We start from the raw sequence: 18,243 nt of genomic DNA on the forward strand, positions 1-18,243 counted from the left end.
AGATAGATAGATAGATAGATAGATAGATAGATAGATAGATAGATAGATAGGCAGGCCCTACTCCAAAAATAAGCCTTTGTTCCAGATGGATGGATGGATGGATGGATGGATGGATGGATGGATGGATGGTGCACAAAATCATGGGGGAAAAATAAGACATTCCCTGAAAATAAGCCCTAATGCATCTTTTGCAGCAAAAATTAATATAAGACCCTGTCTTATTTTCGGGGAAACACGGTTGATAGTTTGTTGGGCTGAAATGAGAGAGACTTTTTTATTTAACCTTATAATTGGAAAGGAGCGCCAGAGTTATCTAGTCGAACTTGTTACCACTGAAGGAACTGCAATATCCCCAACAAGTTGGTATCCAATTTATAATTAAAACTCTCCAACAGCAAAGAATCCACCACCTTGCGAGGGATGGTGTTCCAATGTCACACATACTGCACCATCAGTATGCTTCCTTGGGTCTAAATTAAACCTTTGCTGCAATTTATATCAATTCGTCTGAGTTCTGTCATCCCACACAATTAAGAACATAGACAACTTGGCCGTGATGTTCCCAGAAAATCCTAGTTCAGTCATTCTGAGCCTCACACAGAGGGTGTGAGGAGAAAACCAAGGACCCGATGAATATCATCCAAAACACGTGCTTCACAAAACGTCAGGGTTGTGTCATGTTTTGTTTGAGGGTGAATTGTGATATCCATTGTCTTATCCATTCCCCACCTCTCTTAACTGCAGGTGCTAATAAGAGTGTTGGACAATAACGATAACGGTCCGGAATTTTCCCATCCGAGTTACGAGGTGACAATTTCCGAAGATATCCTCCTGGACACCGAGATACTGCAAGTGGAAGCCACTGACAGAGACGAGAAACACAAGCTCAGCTACATCATCCACAGCAGCATCGACTCGGTCAGTCTGAGGAAGTTCAGAATGGATCCTAACACAGGAGTGCTGTACACGGCCGAACGCTTAGACCACGAAGCTCAAGATAAACATATCTTGAATGTAATGGTAAGAGCCGAATATTAACACTCCTCTCCTGCCACAAGTACCTTTTTGTAAAGACCTGTATTCCCTAGTCTTCTGATAAGCAAATAGGCTTTAAAATTTCACAAGTGAGTAGTAATTAATTTCCTTCCTTGTGCTCTGGACCATTTATTTATTTCTTTATATGTTCATTCATTAATTCATTGCTGTGGCTTCGTAAGGTGTACCACAAAAGGCAGTTTCTGTAACAAAAAATCTTGCAAAACGTTTTTTGCTATCTTGAGCGAGAACGCGGAAGAAACGTTGCAATCTCACCGTGCCCGATTCTTTCTTAAAATCTCATGTGATTTTCTTAAAAGAGTTTTTGAAAAGAGAAATTTTAAAGTGCTTCTGGAAGCCGCTAAACGGGGTGATTATCTCTTTCTTTGCTATGCTCAGCTTGTTGAAGCAAAGTGGACCGGTTTTTATCGTGCTTTCCTGGAGAGAAGAGATACTGGTTTGTGTCCCTAAATTACAGAGCAGAAATTGTTCATGTGTGAAGCAAATGTTGCATGTTAAGGAGTAGGAATCAGATTATTTTTTCTGTCTGTTTAGTACCGGTCTGAATTTCACCTAGAGCAGTGGTGGCGAACCTATGGCACGGGTGCCAGAGGTGGCACTCAGAGCCCTCTCTGTGGGCATGCGCAAACAGAGTGCTCTCCACACACACACATCTAGGCTGGCCTGGGCCACTGGGTTCGATTGTTAGCATTAAGCCTAAGACCTAGATTTGGAGAAGCAGTGTAGGTAACCCTGTTAAGCGCTGTTAAACCTCACTGATTTTCATGCGAAGAATTAAAGCGCAACCCTTTACCTGGGAGTAAGCTCGGTTGCTGGCAATGGGACTTGCTTCTGAGTAAACCCTCCTAGGGTCATGATTCACCCGTTGGAAGAGTTGCATGGTTGCTTCAAAGCAAAGCCACTGACTACCACCAAGCTTACTCCCGAGTAACTCACGCCTCTGACGTTCTGAGCCAACCATTTTTTAAAAAATTAAAACCTCAATATTCAGGTTAAATTGCAGTGTTGGCACTTTGCGATAAAGAAGTGGGTTTTGGGTTGTAGTTTGGGCACTCGGTCTCGAAAAGGTTCGCTATCACTGACCTAGTGAGGAAGCTCCTAAGGAATCGTGCAAAAGTTTTATCACTTTGTATTGTCGAAGGCTTTCACGGCCGGAATCACTGGGGTGCTGTGTGGTTTCCAGGCTGTATGGCCGTGTTCTAGCAGCATTCTCTCCTGACGTTTCGCCTGCATCTGTGGCTGGCATCTTCAGAGGATCTGGCATCTTCAGAGATCCTCTGAAGATGCCAGCCACAGATGCAGGCGAAACGTCAGAAGAGAATGCTGCTAGAATACGGCCATACAGCCCGGAAACCACACAGCACCCCATTTTATCGCTTTATTCAGAGCGAGAAGTGCCTTGCTCGAGCGGGAACCTGCGGATTCTTCCAAAATTATGATCTAGGCAAAATCTTTTCAGCCTCTTAAATTTTGCTCTTGTGTTTCCCATCCAGGTTCGTGACCAAGAGTTTCCATATCGGCGAAACTTGGCCAGGGTCATTGTCAATGTCGAGGATTCCAATGATCATAGCCCCTACTTTACCAGCCCTCTGTACGAAGCCTCCGTGTTTGAATCAGCGGCCCTCGGATCTGCAGTTTTGCAGGTCACTGCACTGGACAAAGACAAAGGAGAAAATGCTGAGCTGATCTACTCTATAGAATCAGGTTGGTATGCTAGAGAGGAAGAAGAAGAGTTTGGATTTATACCCCCCCCCCTTTTCTCTCCTGTAAGGAGACTCAAAGAGGCTGACAATCTCCTTTCCCTTCTCCCCCCACAACAAACTCCCTGTGAGGTGGGTGGGGCTGAGAGAACTCCGAAGAACTATGACAATTGTCACCCAGCTGGCATGTACTAGAGTGCACAGGCTATTCTGGTTCACCAGATAAGCCTCCACAGCTCAAGTGGCAGAGCTTGAATCAAACCCGGTTCTCCAGATTAGAGTGCACCTGCTCTTAACCACTACGCCACGTTGGCCCATTACACTGAGACTAAAATGCCTGCTGTAGAACACCATATAAGGCACGCATGATGTAATTCCCTCACAGAGTTAGAAGCCAGACAAGCATCATCCAAAAAAAAAGGCAGAAAGACAGAAGTGTGCTCAAATCCAATAAAAATCGATGAGATTTAAACGCCTAATTTGACCTGATATTGGCTTCATTGGCCTTTACATTTTTCTTCTAGGAAGCACGCCTTACAGAGCAGGCACATTTATCTGCTGTATATTTTGCTTCTTAAAGTGGTATCAATTATTGGGGAAGCAGTGCTCGAACCACTGCTGGCTGGCTTCGTTGCATTTTCCTCCTTTCATTTAAAAAAAAAAAACCCTTCAAAATTAGCCCCCAAATCCTTGAAGGCCTTGTTTCTTCATAAGAACATAAGAACAAGCCAGCTGGATCAGACCAGAGTCCATCTAGTCCAGCTCTCTGCTACTCACAGTGGCCCACCAGGTGCCATTGGGAGCTCACATGCAGGATGTGAAAGCAATGGCCTTCTGCTGCTGCTGCTCCCGAGCACCTGGACTGTTAAGGCATTTGCAATCTCAGATCAAAGAGGATCAAGATTGGTAGCCATAAATCGACTTCTCCTCCATAAATCTGTCCAAGCCCCTTTTAAAGCTATCTTCCTTTCTCCTTCGTCTTTTCAGTTTGAGCTTGATCTCAAAAGTGGAGAAAGATTTGTATCTTCCCATTCTTGCCCACAGACTGGGTTTGGGCTTGGCTCACATTCTCCCATTTGCCACACGTACATGGAGTGTTTTGTGTGCCTGATGCTGCACAAGCAGGCATAGATTGTGCATTGTCAGATTCATATACGTATGCTGTGTGGCAGTAACTTGCCGCCAAGCCCCCCAGGCAGGGCAAGCATTCAGTTTGCAGAACGTGTGCTCAGCCCTTTTCTGACGTCAGAAGCGCCAGACCTAGGGACGTAGTTGTGTCTGAGGCTGTGTTAGCATAAAAGCTGGGTTGGATCAGCGCAGTGTGTTGGCATGCAAGCCTGTAGCCCAGTGGTTCTCAATCTGGGGGTCGGGACCCCTTTGGGGGTCGAACGACCCTTTCACAGGGGTCGCCTAAGACTCTCTGCATCAGTGTTCTCCATCTGTAAAATGGATAAATGTTAGGGTGGGGGGGTCACTGTATTAAAGGGTTTTTTCAGGGTTAGGGTCAGGGTTAGGGTTAGAGAGGGGGTTACTAATTGGTGATTTTGCCACGTGATTTTTGCCTTCGTTTTTTTCCTTCGTGTTTTTGCCTTCGTGATTTTTGCCCCTCCTCTCAGCAGTAGCGCGCAGAACTTGAAGCGGTCTAGCAGGAGGTGCACCGGCGTGCGTGGCAGTGTAAGGAATTCCATAGAAGCAGAAATAAAAGGCTTTTTGGGTGTAAAAGACCGTTTATTCAGACATCTTAGAAAGCTCACGTACACGCCGTGGCAGGAATAGATTCTCCCGCCAGAAGCACAGGTTATAACTCTGTCCATCCCATCCCCCCTCCCGATTCCCATGGGAACGGAGGCCTCATCTCTCTCGCAGAGATAAGGTCTCCGCCGCATAGTTAGCCCACTCGGTCACCGCGGGACGTAGTCAAGGCTGTACGGCTGACCCGCTCATCAACACCATTGAATTCATTACACTCTGCCTCCCTTAAAAAAGACTTCTCCCCCCCGGGTTTGTGCGGAAAGGTGCGATGGAAAGTAGAAATAAGGGCGGGGGCGTCAATATTTTCGGAAAAAACCCATTGATTATATCCAGAAGAATACCCCACCCAAGAGACTAAATATTGCAAGCGTTTGCGATTAAAACGAGAGTCCAGGATGGCGTCAATTTCGTAATGCTTGTGGCCATCAATTATAGTCGGTGGGGGTCTCTCCGGCGGGTCGTGCCAGGCATCGGAAACGGGAGCCTCCTTGAGTAAACTGGAATGGAAGACAGGATGGATATTACTTAGAGAATTAGGCAAGTCCAACCGGGCAGTGACATCATTAATCACTTTAGTAATCTGGAAAGGTCCTATGAATCTTTTGCCCAGTTTTGAAAATTTATGCACGTCTCTGAGATTTTTGGTAGACAAATACACCCAGGCGCCCACACGCAAGGGGAAATCCGAGCGGTGTTTATCCGCTTGAAGCTTTTGGGAGTCTTTAGCCTGCTGTAAGGCAGTCTGGACCATTTTCCACCCCTCAGCCAGAGATGAAATCCACTGCTGGAACTCCGGAGGATTCAACGCTTCCGCAGGTAGTTGCGGCAATGGGGGGAAGGACCGACCAGACACAATTTCGAAGGGGGTTCTTTTTGTACTGCTATGAACCGCATTATTATAGGCGTATTCTGCAAACGGAATTAGCTCGCACCAATTGTCTTGGTGGTAGTTGGTGTAACAACGCAAATACTGCTCCAGGGTTCTGTTCGTTCTCTCTGACTCACCGTCACTTTGAACGTGGTAGGGGGCGGCGACCGCCGGGGCGGCCCCCAATAAACTCAGAAAAGCTTTCCAGAACTTAGAAATGAATTGGGGGCCGCGGTCGGAGACCACCTTAACGGGGGCGGAGTGTAGGCGATAAATATGCTGAATGAACAGACGCGCTAATTTAGGAGCGGAGGGGATGGAAGCACATGGGATGAAATGGGCTTGTTTAGAAAATAAGTCCACCACCACCCACAAAACCGTGTTGCCCTGACTTTCTGGTAAATCCGTAATAAAATCCATGGAGATGACTTCCCAGGGGCGGGAGGCCACCGGGAGAGGTTTCAACAGACCATGGGGTTTTCCCGGAACGGTCTTGGCTTCCGCACAAACAGAGCAACCTTTAATATATGTCTCAATGTCCTTGCGCATCGCGCGCCACCAAAATTGACGGCGGGCCAAATGCAAAGTTTTTAGGAAGCCAAAATGTCCAGCTGAGCGGGCGTCATGACAGGCCTCGAGAACCTGCTTACGGAGGGGGGGAGGCACGTACCAACAATCCCCCCGCCGCCAAAACCCATTTTCCAGGCGCAATTGGGAGTCACCCTCCTCCGCTGGTGGTTCGCGCAGCCCCGCCTCTTCGAGTTCCCGTAGGAAAGGAGAGACCAGGCTGGGAATGGGTAGAGAAGGAGGAGTGGATGTCTGAGATCGGGTGACAGCCAGCCCCAGTTGGGAGGGGGAGAGAATAGTGCGTGGAATATCCCGTAAGGTAGCTCCACCCCCCTCCCCGGGTAGGCGCGAAAGCGCATCAGCCAGTTTATTGGTGTTTCCGGGGAAAAAATGGACAGTGAAAGAGAAACGAGAAAAAAAATCGGCCCAACGGAGTTGCTTCGCGGACATCTTGAGGGGGGTGGAGAGGGCGGCCAAGTTCTTGTGATCCGACCAAACTTGGAAGGGGTGTTTAGCCCCCTCCAGCCAGTGGCGCCAAGTGGAAAGTGCCACTTTGATGGCCGCAGTTTCTTTATCTCCTACAGTCCAGTTGAGCTCAGCACCGGAGAATTTCTTGGATAAATAAGCACACGGAACCAGCCTATCATCTTTATTTCTCTGCAACAGGGCTGCCCCAAGCGCTTTGTCCGAGGCATCCACGTGAACCACAAACGGGAGATCTGGGTCAGGGTGTTTCAGGATAGGTTCGGTAGTAAAAGCTGATTTTAAAATGGAATGTAGTCAAGGCCAGGCGGCTGACCCGCTCATCAACACCATTGAATTCATTACAGGCAGCCTGTGCCTGCGTGCATTCGTTTCCTGCCAAGGACTGGCGCAGCGGCTGCGTCCTTGCCACAGCCCCGCCCAGGAATGCCCCGCCCCCGGAATGCCCGACCACGCCCCCGTCGTGCCCCGCCCATCCCCATTGGCGCTACGCCACAGTTTGAATCCCACCACCATGGGAACCTGTTACTAAAATGTTTGGATCCCACCACTGCTCTGTATGAGGCAGTTTCATGGGCTGATGCGATCATGCCGTGAGCTAATTTCATGAAGCAGCTTCTGTGTTTGTGGCAAGAACCTAGAAGTAATGAGCAAAAACTTTGTTTTGAAGCATAAGCTTTGTGGCAGGTCCTACATAGAAATCCAGGTTGCTGCGATACTTTTATTTATTTATAACCTTTAATGGCATAGGTTAAAAAGGAAGAAAGAAAAAAGGTCAAAGGAATTGAAATTGGTTATTCGGTTTGCATGTGCTGGATGAAAGAGATACTGAAAATTTTGCCATGTCTTCAGTTCGTGTAACATTTCAGTCATTTAGAAGCATCCAAATCTTATCCGAACCAGGGATGGGTAGACATCTATTTATGTGGGGCTCAAGATGGGTTGACATTATGTGGGGATCGAGATGGGTAGACATCTAATTATGTGGGGATCGATGAATAATCTCCTCTGCTTGATACGGTTAATACAGTGCAATAGAATATGTTCGGTGGTCTCGACTTGCTTGAGGGAACATTTACATTGTCTTTCTTGTAAAGGGATTTGAGATAATTTCCCCATGTAACGGCTGAAGGAAGGACATTTAACCGGACCTGCATAAATGATGCAATACTACAGGGGAATTCAGCAGAGAATCAGTGGGCAAGAGTGCTCTACCTGCCTCTTCTTGCCTGCAGTTTCTCTCCCCCAGCACCTTTTCCAAATATGTTAAAGATGCACTGGGAACCCGAGATGAGGGAAGTTGCAGCTCAGGGCAGGGGACGACAGGTGAAAAGTAGCACACGGGAAAAAGGCTAAATTCAAGTCCCATATTGTGTTAGAGACCAACAAGATTATTAGGGTATAAGCTTTAGGGAGAGCTGCCTTCATAAGATACAAATTGGAATGGAGATTTGAGGCCTGATGTCCTAGGCGGAAAGGAGGAGGGGTGTTGCAGAGAACAGACGCACGATGCAGAGGTAGAATGCAAAATGTAATCAGCTTGATTACAACACGGGAGAAATGCTTACAAGCAGAAAATTAGCATCTGTAGCAAGAAAAGAAAGCTATATTCCTGTTCAGCCAAGCGGGAGGGAAGTCCATTGTTCCGAATTTGTGAATGAACTCGAGTTCAGCGATCTTACGTTGTAATCTCCCTTTGAAGCTTCTCTGTTTGAGAATGGGGAAAGGGTTGAGCATTCCCTTCTTGCCAGTTTCCACTGGAAACCGAGCCCTTTCCCTGTTGTTCTACAACCGATTGACAAGAGAACTCGGATTCTGGATCTGTCACCAAACGTCTAGTTCAGCCCTATGGTGACTGGTGCAGTAGCGTAAATTCAGCCTGGGCTGCATGGAATATTAGAGCTCCAATAATGAAGGAGCAGAGATGGGGGTCATGTCTAAGAAGTAGAACAGCATCAGGCCCCTGTCCAGACCAATTGCGCAAAAGCTTGAAACCCGTTAATGAGACTTTATCTTCCCATGAGTGCCTCTGGTTCCTTCTTCATCTTTCCTGTCTGCCTGCAATTTGAGGCTTCAAGCTTCTGTTTCAGATAAAGCTGCAAACGCCCACGGTTTCATTATCCACCCGTGCTTCTAGCAGCGGCAGAATACAGTTTTCGCAAGCTGCGGTGCCTGTGATCCATGCAAGAATGCGCAGTGAGGATGTTAATTTTAACTGAAGGATTAAGCTTATATACAAGATTCCTCACTTTGCAGGAAATTCGGCTAGAGCAGCCACAGCACTGAAAAGCAGAAAGCAATCATCTCGTGCTTTAATAACATCTGATTCGGGAGAGGGGGCCCATCTGTGACCCTGTAGGCCAACGCACAGATGTTCCATTTCAAAAAATACCCCACAGGTGATACAGAAGCCATGTTGATTCACATGGAAGCAGAGCCGTAGCTAGACCAGAGTGCGCCCAGTGCACACTCTGGCTTTTGTGCCAGCCCGCGGTGCCCCCTGCGGCTCTTCCCCCTCAGCGCCCCTTCCCCGCCCCCCCCCGCAGCTCTTCCCTAGCAACGCCCCTTCCCCTGCAGCGCCCCCCCCACGGCGCACCAATTCACTTACTTTAAGGAAAGGAGCAGGCCGGAAGCCTGCCTGCGTTGCCTGGGCAGTGTTTCCCAACCTTTTTGAGGTCAGGGTACCCTTGACCTCACTCTTCATATCTCACGGTACCCCTGCCGCCACCTTCCACCTTCCCCTCCCATTGCCCCTGCTTGCCACACCCCCACCTTCCCCTCCCAGGGTGAAGGGAAGCACTGGGGGTGGGGGGGTGGCTGCTGACCTTGTGGCAGGCCCTGCCCCATGGGCCAGCTCCATGTCCTTGCTGGCGCAGGTGGGAGACACCACAAAAATGAGGGGGTGGTGGTAGTGTTGCCGCGGTACCCCTGGGACATGCTCACGGCACCCCAGGGTACCACGGAACCCTGGTTGAGAATGGCTGATTTAGTGGCTAGATTTTTGTGCTTTTACCCTATTTCCTAATCCTGAATCAGTTCACTTGAATTATTGTCAGAGGAATGCCCTTTGTAATAAAGCTGTGCAGAATCACAGCCTTGGTTACATAATTCTTTGACAAGTAAGTTCCAGAGTTTAGCTGTTGTTTTCTGCATATGCTCTGGGGAGTAATCACTGTTTGAAGTTGATGGCACAATACCAAGTCTACTACACAAGAATCGGTTTACAGTTTTGCTTTGTGCCTGCCCTGTGAAACTCAAACTTCTGTGATTTCTCTTCAATGAGCACTGGGAATTTTAGCTCTGTAAGCAGAATTGGGGTGCTTAACATTACTCTCAGAACTCTCTTAAAGCTTCGGTTTCCATGGTTCTTTAGGGAAAACCGTGGCCGTTGAAATAAAATTGACTTATGTCATCTGTCACCAACAGGACTTTTTAACAGATTCCATGTAGTCAATTGGTTTTAAAAAATCTGGATCATATAACTCCTGCCAGATATTTATGTGAATTAATATATTGCTTGTGATTGAATCTTAAAAGTGTGTAAGTAAATCTAGTGCAGTGGTTAAGAGCAGTGGACTCTGATCTGGGGAACTGGGTTTGATTCCCCTCCCTCCTTCACATAAGAAGTGGACTCTAATCTCATGAGCCAGGTCTGTTTCCCCACTCCTACACACAAAGTCTGCTGGTTGCCTTTGGATAGTCACAGTTCTCTCAGAACTCTTTCAGCCCCACCTACCTCACAAGGTGTCTGTTGTGGGGAGAGGAAGGAAAGGAGCTTGTTAGCCTCTTTGAGACTTCTTACAGTTGAGAGAAGTATGGTATATAAATGCAAACTCTTTTTGTTCTATAGTTATTTATCTGTTTATGTTAGTATCCCATTCATCCTCCAGAAAATTCCAAGCACTTTGTTCAGGGTCTCTAGATAATATGCTTTCCAGATGCTAGTTGGGACGCATTTTAGTTAGCTGTGCTTCATCAAACCAAGTTCTCAAATCATATATTGTCGTATATTGATATTGTTGTAAGCTACCTTGAGCCCATCAGGGGAAGGGCACCCTACAAATCAAACTATATATAAATATAAATAAAATATTGTGGCCCATCAAATGCACAGCGAAGTTTCTGGTTTTGCTGCCTCCCTAAGGACTGGGGAAAAAAGGGAGATTAGGTTGACATTTACCTTGAGATCCACAATGCATGCCTGGTGATCTGTCTTCAGTTTAGTGGCTCACAAGTTGTGCACCCTTGACCATTTTGTGGGCCCCCACACTATAATTTGATTCCATTTTTAAATTTCCCTTTTAACATGTCTTCCTGTTTTGCTGTTTCAGGGAACACTGGGAATACATTCAAGATTGAACCAGTTCTGGGCATCATCACAGTGCTGAAAGAACCAGATTTGACCACAATGAGCCAATTTGTTCTATCAGTCAAGGTGACCGACCAGGGTTCCCCACCACTATCGGCCACAGCCATCGTCCGCATATCCGTGACTATGTCAGACAATTCCCACCCCAAATTCGCGCACAAGGAATGGCAAACTGAAGTGAACGAAAACGTTGACTTTGGAACGTCAGTCATCATGGTCTCCGCCATCAGCCAGTCCACACTGGTTTACGAGGTCAAGGATGGCAACGTTGACGGAGTCTTTGTGATAAACCCCTACTCAGGAGTCATCACTACTCAAAAGCCCCTTGATTACGAGCACACTTCTTCTTACCAGCTTACCGTGCAAGCCATGAACATGGCGGGAATGGCGTCAAATGCCACTGTGAACGTCCAGATCATTGATGAAAACGACAATCCTCCCATCTTTCTCTCCTCTCAGTATAGAGGCAACATCAGCGAAGCTGCTCCTGTAAACAGTATTGTCCGGAGTTTAGGAAATAACCCCCTTGTGATACGAGCCACAGATGCAGACAGCAATCAGAATGCTTTGCTTGTTTACCAGATCGTCGAGTCCACCGCTAAAAAGTACTTCACAGTGGACTCCAGCACAGGTGCCATTAGAACCATCGCTGATTTAGATCATGAAACCATTGCCCATTTCCATTTTCACGTCCACGTGCGAGACAGCGGCAATCCACAGCTTACTGCCGAAAGTCCAGTCGAAGTTACTATTGATGTAACAGATGTCAACGATAACCCTCCAGTTTTCAGTCAGGCTATGTTTGAAACCATCTTACTTCTGCCCACTTACGTTGGGGTTGAGGTTCTCAAACTCAAAGCTGCCGACCCAGATTCGGAAGTCCCACCTGAAATGACTTACAGCCTGATTGAAGGTAACATGGAACACTTCGTAATTGATTCTACTTCTGGTGTATTGACTATAAACAACAACAGCCTTTCCAAAGACCATTATATGCTCATCGCAAAAGTGTCTGATGGAAAATTCTATAGCACTGCTGTAGTTACTGTAATGGTCAAAGAAGCCATGGACAGTGGCCTCCACTTTACCCAAAGCCTTTATTCCACATCCATCTCCGAAAACAGCACCAATATCACACAAGTAGCCATGGTCAACGCTGTTGGAAACCGCCTTAATGAACCCTTGAAATACAGCATATTGAACCCAGGTAACAAGTTCAAGATCAAACCCACCTTGGGTGTCATTCAAACTACTGGCATCCCGTTTGACAGAGAAGAACAGGAGTTGTATGAGCTGGTGGTTGAGGCTAGCCGTGAACTGGACCATCTACGGGTTGCCAGGGTGGTTGTCAGAGTTCACATTGAAGACATCAACGACAACGCTCCTGTGTTTGTAGGGCTTCCATACTATGCTGCCGTGCAAGTCGAGGCTGATCCAGGCACCTTGATATACCGAGTAACTGCCATTGATAAAGATAAGGGTGCGAATGGGGATGTATCTTACCTGCTGAAGGAGGACTATGGGCACTTTGAAATCGACAGACATACTGGCAGTGTCACCTTAAAAGCAGCCTTTAACTCTGATTTATCTAACATAGAGTATTTAATTATTGTTGTCGCTAAAGATGGAGGCAATCCGTCATTGTCTGCTTCCGTGGAATTACCTATTACAATAGTTAACAAAGCGATGCCTGTTTTTGACAAGCCTTTCTACACAGCCTCCATCAATGAAGACATAGAAATGCATACCCCGATCCTGAGCATCAATGCAACCAGCCCAGAAGGCCAAGGGATCATTTACATCATTGTCGATGGAGATCCTTATAATCAGTTCAACATTGATTTTGATACCGGAGTCCTCAGTGTCATCAGCCCATTAGACTATGAAGTCAACCCTGTTTTCAAGCTCACAGTGAGAGCCAGCGATGCCCTCACAGGTGCCCGAGCTGAGGTCACAGTGGATTTAATTATTAATGACGTCAACGACAATGCTCCCATTTTTGACCTCTTCGCGTATAACGCCACCTTGACAGAAGGTTCTTTGATTGGCACTCCTGTCCTGCACGTGGTCGCCACAGATGCAGATTCAGAGAATAACAAAATAATCCAATATCAAATCGTCCAGGACACGTTCAACAGCACAGATTATTTCCACATTGATGGCACAAGCGGACTGATCCTAACCGCCCGTCTACTGGACCACGAAGTGATGCAGCAATGCAGTTTGAAAGTCAGGGCAACAGATAACGGATTCCCACCTCTGAGCAGTGAAGTTCTAGTCAGCATTTTTGTGACCGACATGAATGACAACCCTCCGGCTTTCAACCAGCTGATATATGAATCGTATGTCAGTGAGCTAGCTCCACGGGGACATTTTGTGACTTGTGTCCAAGCCTCTGATGCAGACAGCTCAGATTTTGACCGGTTGGAGTACAGCATCTTGTCTGGAAATGACCGCACGAGTTTTGTAATGGACAGTAAGAGTGGCGTGATCACCCTGTCAAACCATCGGAAGCAGAGGATGGAGTCCATGTACAGTCTGAATGTCTCTGTCTCTGACGGGTTGTTCACAAGCACAGCCCAGGTTCATATCTACATCCTCGGAGCTAATTTATACAGCCCTGTCTTCACACAGAGTATTTACGTGGCCGAGGTGCGAGAAAATGCTCCCCCTGGAACCAAAGTAATCCACGTAAAAGCAACTGATGGGGATTCGGGTGTATACGGGCAGATAAGCTACTCAATTATGAATGATTTTGCCAAGGATCGCTTTTTGATTGACAACAACGGACAGATTATCACCACGGAGAAACTTGATCGGGAGATCCCTTCAGAAGGTGATATCACCGTGTCGTTGAGAGCTCTCGATGGAGGCGGGAGAGGGACCTTCTGTACTGTGCGGGTCATTGTGGTGGATGACAACGACAATGCTCCCTTGTTTATGACAGTGGAATACAGGGCGAGTGTCAAAGCAGACATTGGGAGAGGTCACCTGGTCACCCAAGTGCAAGCAGTTGACTTAGACGATGGCGCAAACGCACGGATCACCTATTCCTTGTATAGTGAAGCCTCCGTTTCCGTTGCAGATCTCCTGGAAATCGATCCTGACAATGGGTGGATGGTTACCAAGGGAAATTTTAACCAGCTAAAAAACACAGTCCTCTCCTGCTTCGTCAAAGCTGTGGATGGGGGCATCCCTGTAAAGCATTCCCTTATCCCTGTGTACATTCATGTGTTACCTCCCGAAACAATCTTACCTTCGTTTTCCCAACCGCAGTACTCCTTCACGATATCGGAAGATACACTGATAGGCAGTACTGTTGACGTTCTGCATGTTTTGCCCAATGAAGGTGCCACCTATAGCACAGTGAATGGTGAACTGGCTGAAAACAACAAGGATGGTGTTTTCCTTATAGAGCGAGACACAGGCACCATCAAACTAGACAAACGGCTTGATCACGAGACGACTCCCGTTTTTCACTTCAAAGCTGCAGCAATTATACAGCTGGGCAAAGTGGACATTGTCTTGACGGTGGATGTGGACATTAAAATTTTGGACATCAATGACAACAAACCTGTGTTTGACACAGCTAGCTATGAGGCCATCATAATGGAAGGGATGCCAATAGGGACGAAGCTTCTGCAGGTCAAAGCGGCCGATGCCGATTGGGGGGCAAATGGTCAAGTGACATATTCTCTGTTAGCGGAATCGGAGACTTACAAACTCACCGAGACGTTCACCATCGATAGCAACAGTGGCTGGATCAGCACCTTGAAAGACCTGGACCATGAGAGAGACCCAACTTTCACCTTCGCAGTGGTGGCTGCAGACCTCGGAGACACCCTGTCCCTCTCGTCGACGACTTTGATCTCCGTTACAGTGACAGATATCAATGACAATGCTCCTATGTTTGAGCAGGAGGTATACCATGGGTCTGTGAAAGAGAGCGACTCGCCGGGTGAAGTTGTTGCTGTTCTCAGCACTTGGGATGAGGACACATCTGATGTCAACCGTCAAGTTAGCTACCATATCACAGGTAAGATGTCTGTCGAGGGTGGAGTTCCAAAGAAAGTTAAGGAAGGTCTTGGCGACATGGGTGCTGGCGATAGTTGGGCAGGCGGGCTGGTAAATGAGCAGGTAAGAAAAAAGGAGAGCAGAGAAGTAAGTCAGGGCAGACTCATAATAGCTGGGTCTTTACTGATCAGACTGAGGAACCAGACTGGAATCCCAGGTGAAATACCATTGGCCGATCGTTTGAGCTGGGACCCTACTAACCTCTAGCCATTTTTGTACTTGAGCGTGATATACAGAAGAGAGTGGGAAGGCAGCTCCCTCAATTGACAACCTGCACTTTGAGAAGAGGAAGAAAAGTTTGGGTTTATACCTCACCTTTCTCTCCAGTAAAGAGCCTCAAGGCAGTTTACAAGCTCCTTTCCCTTCCTCTCCCCGCAACAGACACCTTGTGAGGTAGGTGGGGCTGAGAAAGTTCTGAACAAACTGTGACTAGCCCAAGGTCATCCAGTAGGAATGTAGTAGCAGAGGAACAAATTTGGTTCGCCAGATAAGAGTTCACCGCTCATAAGGAGGAGTGGGGACTCAAACCTGCTCTTAACCACTACCCCATGCCATCCACCCAGTCCTTGGTTCAAAATCCTTTGGTGTCTCGTGGTACAGATCCGCAAAACCTTCTTTTAGTTCTGAGCTTCAGTTATATGATTTCCCCCTCGTCCCTTAGCATCCCAAGTGGCTAAAAGAAACAGAGGACAAAGGGGTCTGGTAGTTTTTGCTCCCAGCATTCCACCCGCATTTGTGGCTAGATTTGCTAGATATGATACTTCACACTGTGTTATGATACCACAGTCTTTAATACCTCGTGATTGATGGCTCGGCCTAGATAGGACTGCGGCGGTGTGTACCAGGCAAAGAAAATGAGCAACGTTCATTTTTCATGATCGTGGGGGGAGTCGCTAGTTTATAACTGCCTTGTTTTATTTAATTAAAAGCCTCCTTTCGGTTTCTCAATGGAAAACATTATCAAAAAACACTCAATTTAAATGCAGAGGAGACCCGAAGTATGCTGTAAACAAATAAATAATGATAATAATAATGAGACCGTACATTGCCATTGACGCCTTCAACAAATAGCTAGTGGGCAGTTCTGTTTGTGATAGATTTACTTTCTTCCCCTTGAGCTGTTAACTGATCTTAAGAGTTGTGTTGCATATTGAAATTGAAACCAGTCCAACCGTGACATGCCAACTGAACCCCACCTACCTGCTCCATTCTGTGCCCTGTCAGTTGCTTCTTTTTTGAGATCCATGCAGGCAGAAACGTGAGGAGATTTATTGAAAATGGACCCACAAGGCAGGTTTTTATGTGCATGCAATGCCATGCTTTCGATGAAGGAAATCTGGGTATTAACACAGGTGTTTCTTGCACCTAAGTCCCACTGAAATCAGTTCCAAGCAAACTGATGCAGCGTTTGGCTCCAAATCTCATTTAGGGAGGGGAGTCCTCAATTTTGGTGGGTGCAGCCGGCCCCAATTCTCATTGCTGCTGATGAATTCAAATTTTTCAAACATCTGCGTCATGTAGTATGGTAGCAACCTTGAAGCACCGTCAGGTATGGATTTGCTACAGTGCATGTTCAAAGAAGTTCCGTCTTCACGGGAGTTAATTCATTTGTGATCCTTTTTTTTGGGGGGGGGAGGAGTAAGACCTTGTTCGGCGTGAAAGTAAAATCTTCCACAGCCATTAAGTCTTTCTATTATTATTTCCATGCAATTAACATTTAATTTGCCATCTGGAAGGATGGAGATTCAGGTTGTGGCAACAGCACTGACTTCTGAACGCCAGGAGTTCTGGTCCCGAGATGGCCGGCCTCGTTTTTCCGCTCTGATATGGATGTAGGATAATAATACTCAGTTGTCTTGCAGGGTTTGGCATGTGTAAGTTCATCAAGAATTAGAAGGAGTGCCACTCTGAAAACAGATCAGAGGTGGGATCCAGCAGGTTCTCACAGGTTCCCGAGAGTAGGTTACTAATTATTTGTGTGTGCCGAGAGGGGGTTACTAATTGGTGATTTTGCCATGTGATTTTTGCCTTAGTTACGCCCCTCCTCTCAGCAGTAGCGCGCAGAACTTGAAGCAGTCTAGCTGGAGGTGCACCGGCGTGCGTGGTAGCCTGCGCCTGCGTGCATTTGTTTCCCGCCCAAGGACCGGCGCAGTGGCTGCGTCCTTGCCCCAGCCCCGCCCAGGAATGCCCTGCCCCTGGAATGCCTGGCCACGCCCCCATCATGCCCCGCCCAGCCCCATTGGTGCTACGCCACAGTTTGAATCACACCACCATGGGAACCTGTTACTAAAATTTTTGGATCCCACCACTGAAACAGAAGTATTTAGATTGAGAGCAGCGGTGACGTGGTTAAGAGCAGGTGCACTCTAATCTGGAGGAACCGGGTTTGATTCCCTGCTCTGCCGCCTGAGCTGTGGAGGCTTATCTGGGGAATTCAGATTAGTCTGTGCACTCCCACACACGCCAGCTGGGTGACCTTAGGCTAGTCACAGTTCTTCTGAGTTCTCTCAGCCCCACCTATCTCACAGGGTGTTTGTTGTGAGGGGGAAAGGGAAAGGAATAATTGATTATTGAAATATATACTGGAGAGTGTAATAGCATGGTCATGCCACTATATTTCTTTTCTAAAACAATCGGAAATGCTGAAGGTCTTGCTGATTTTTTTAAAAGTTTAACTTGCAGGGGGTTTTTTTGCCAGTGTAACATCCGGACTGTGGATTATCCCCAAATGAGGTCAATGTGCAGGCCTGAGTATTCCACTGGGATCAGTTCTGTTGTTTGGCTGCCCTCTGCCAAAACTGCTCTGTCATTTTCAGACGGTAAATGCATGAACCATTTACTTAACAGTGTCTGGGTGAGCAAACAGATCACCGAATCAAAAGGCAAGCGAGGAGGGATAATTGATAAAAATGGAACTGGGGTGATTCTGAATAAAGTTTAAAAATCTGTTCTCCAAAGAGAGTAGCAATTACATACAAGTTGCAGGAAAATCCGTCTCGAGGACAGGACGTCATATATCTGTTTCCAAATTCGGCCCCAGAGCTAGGCTTTAGGCAGGTTGGGAAAGCACAGATGTTTCAACAAACCTGGGGGAACCCGTTTGTAAAAAAAATCTCAAAACTAGAGGAAGAAAAACGGGGGGGGGTTGGTTGAATGGAGAAGCACATCTGCATACACTTTGCAAATTTAACAAAAAATAGCAACTGATATCTCATGAGATTATCATCAGAATTATGCGATATGTCTACCAATCCCATAAATAAGGGATTTTAAAGCGGGGAGGGGCTGAACCAAAGGAAGAAACTGCAGCTGCCTTGCAGCAAAAAGCAGAGACAGGAAGACAGGAAAGAAAACAACAACCAGAGCTTGGGGCG

General features: G+C 47.0%; 1 protein-coding gene across 5 annotated transcripts in view; it reads left to right on the forward strand.

The window, feature by feature from the left end:
- FAT3 (FAT atypical cadherin 3) overlaps positions 1-18,243 on the forward strand; it is a 484,297-nt gene that overhangs the window by 365,950 nt on the left and 100,104 nt on the right. For all 5 annotated transcript variants that reach the window (XM_048492351.1, XM_048492353.1, XM_048492352.1 and 2 more), the window contains 3 exons: positions 745-1,020; positions 2,550-2,760; positions 10,758-14,831. In XM_048492351.1, the coding sequence (XP_048348308.1) occupies positions 745-1,020; positions 2,550-2,760; positions 10,758-14,831 (4,561 nt within the window). The remainder of the gene's footprint in view (positions 1-744; positions 1,021-2,549; positions 2,761-10,757; positions 14,832-18,243) is intronic.

The sequence above is a fragment of the Sphaerodactylus townsendi genome, linkage group LG04 (genome assembly GCF_021028975.2).
Source record: "Sphaerodactylus townsendi isolate TG3544 linkage group LG04, MPM_Stown_v2.3, whole genome shotgun sequence".
In the NCBI taxonomy this organism is placed as follows: Eukaryota; Metazoa; Chordata; class Lepidosauria; order Squamata; family Sphaerodactylidae; genus Sphaerodactylus; species Sphaerodactylus townsendi.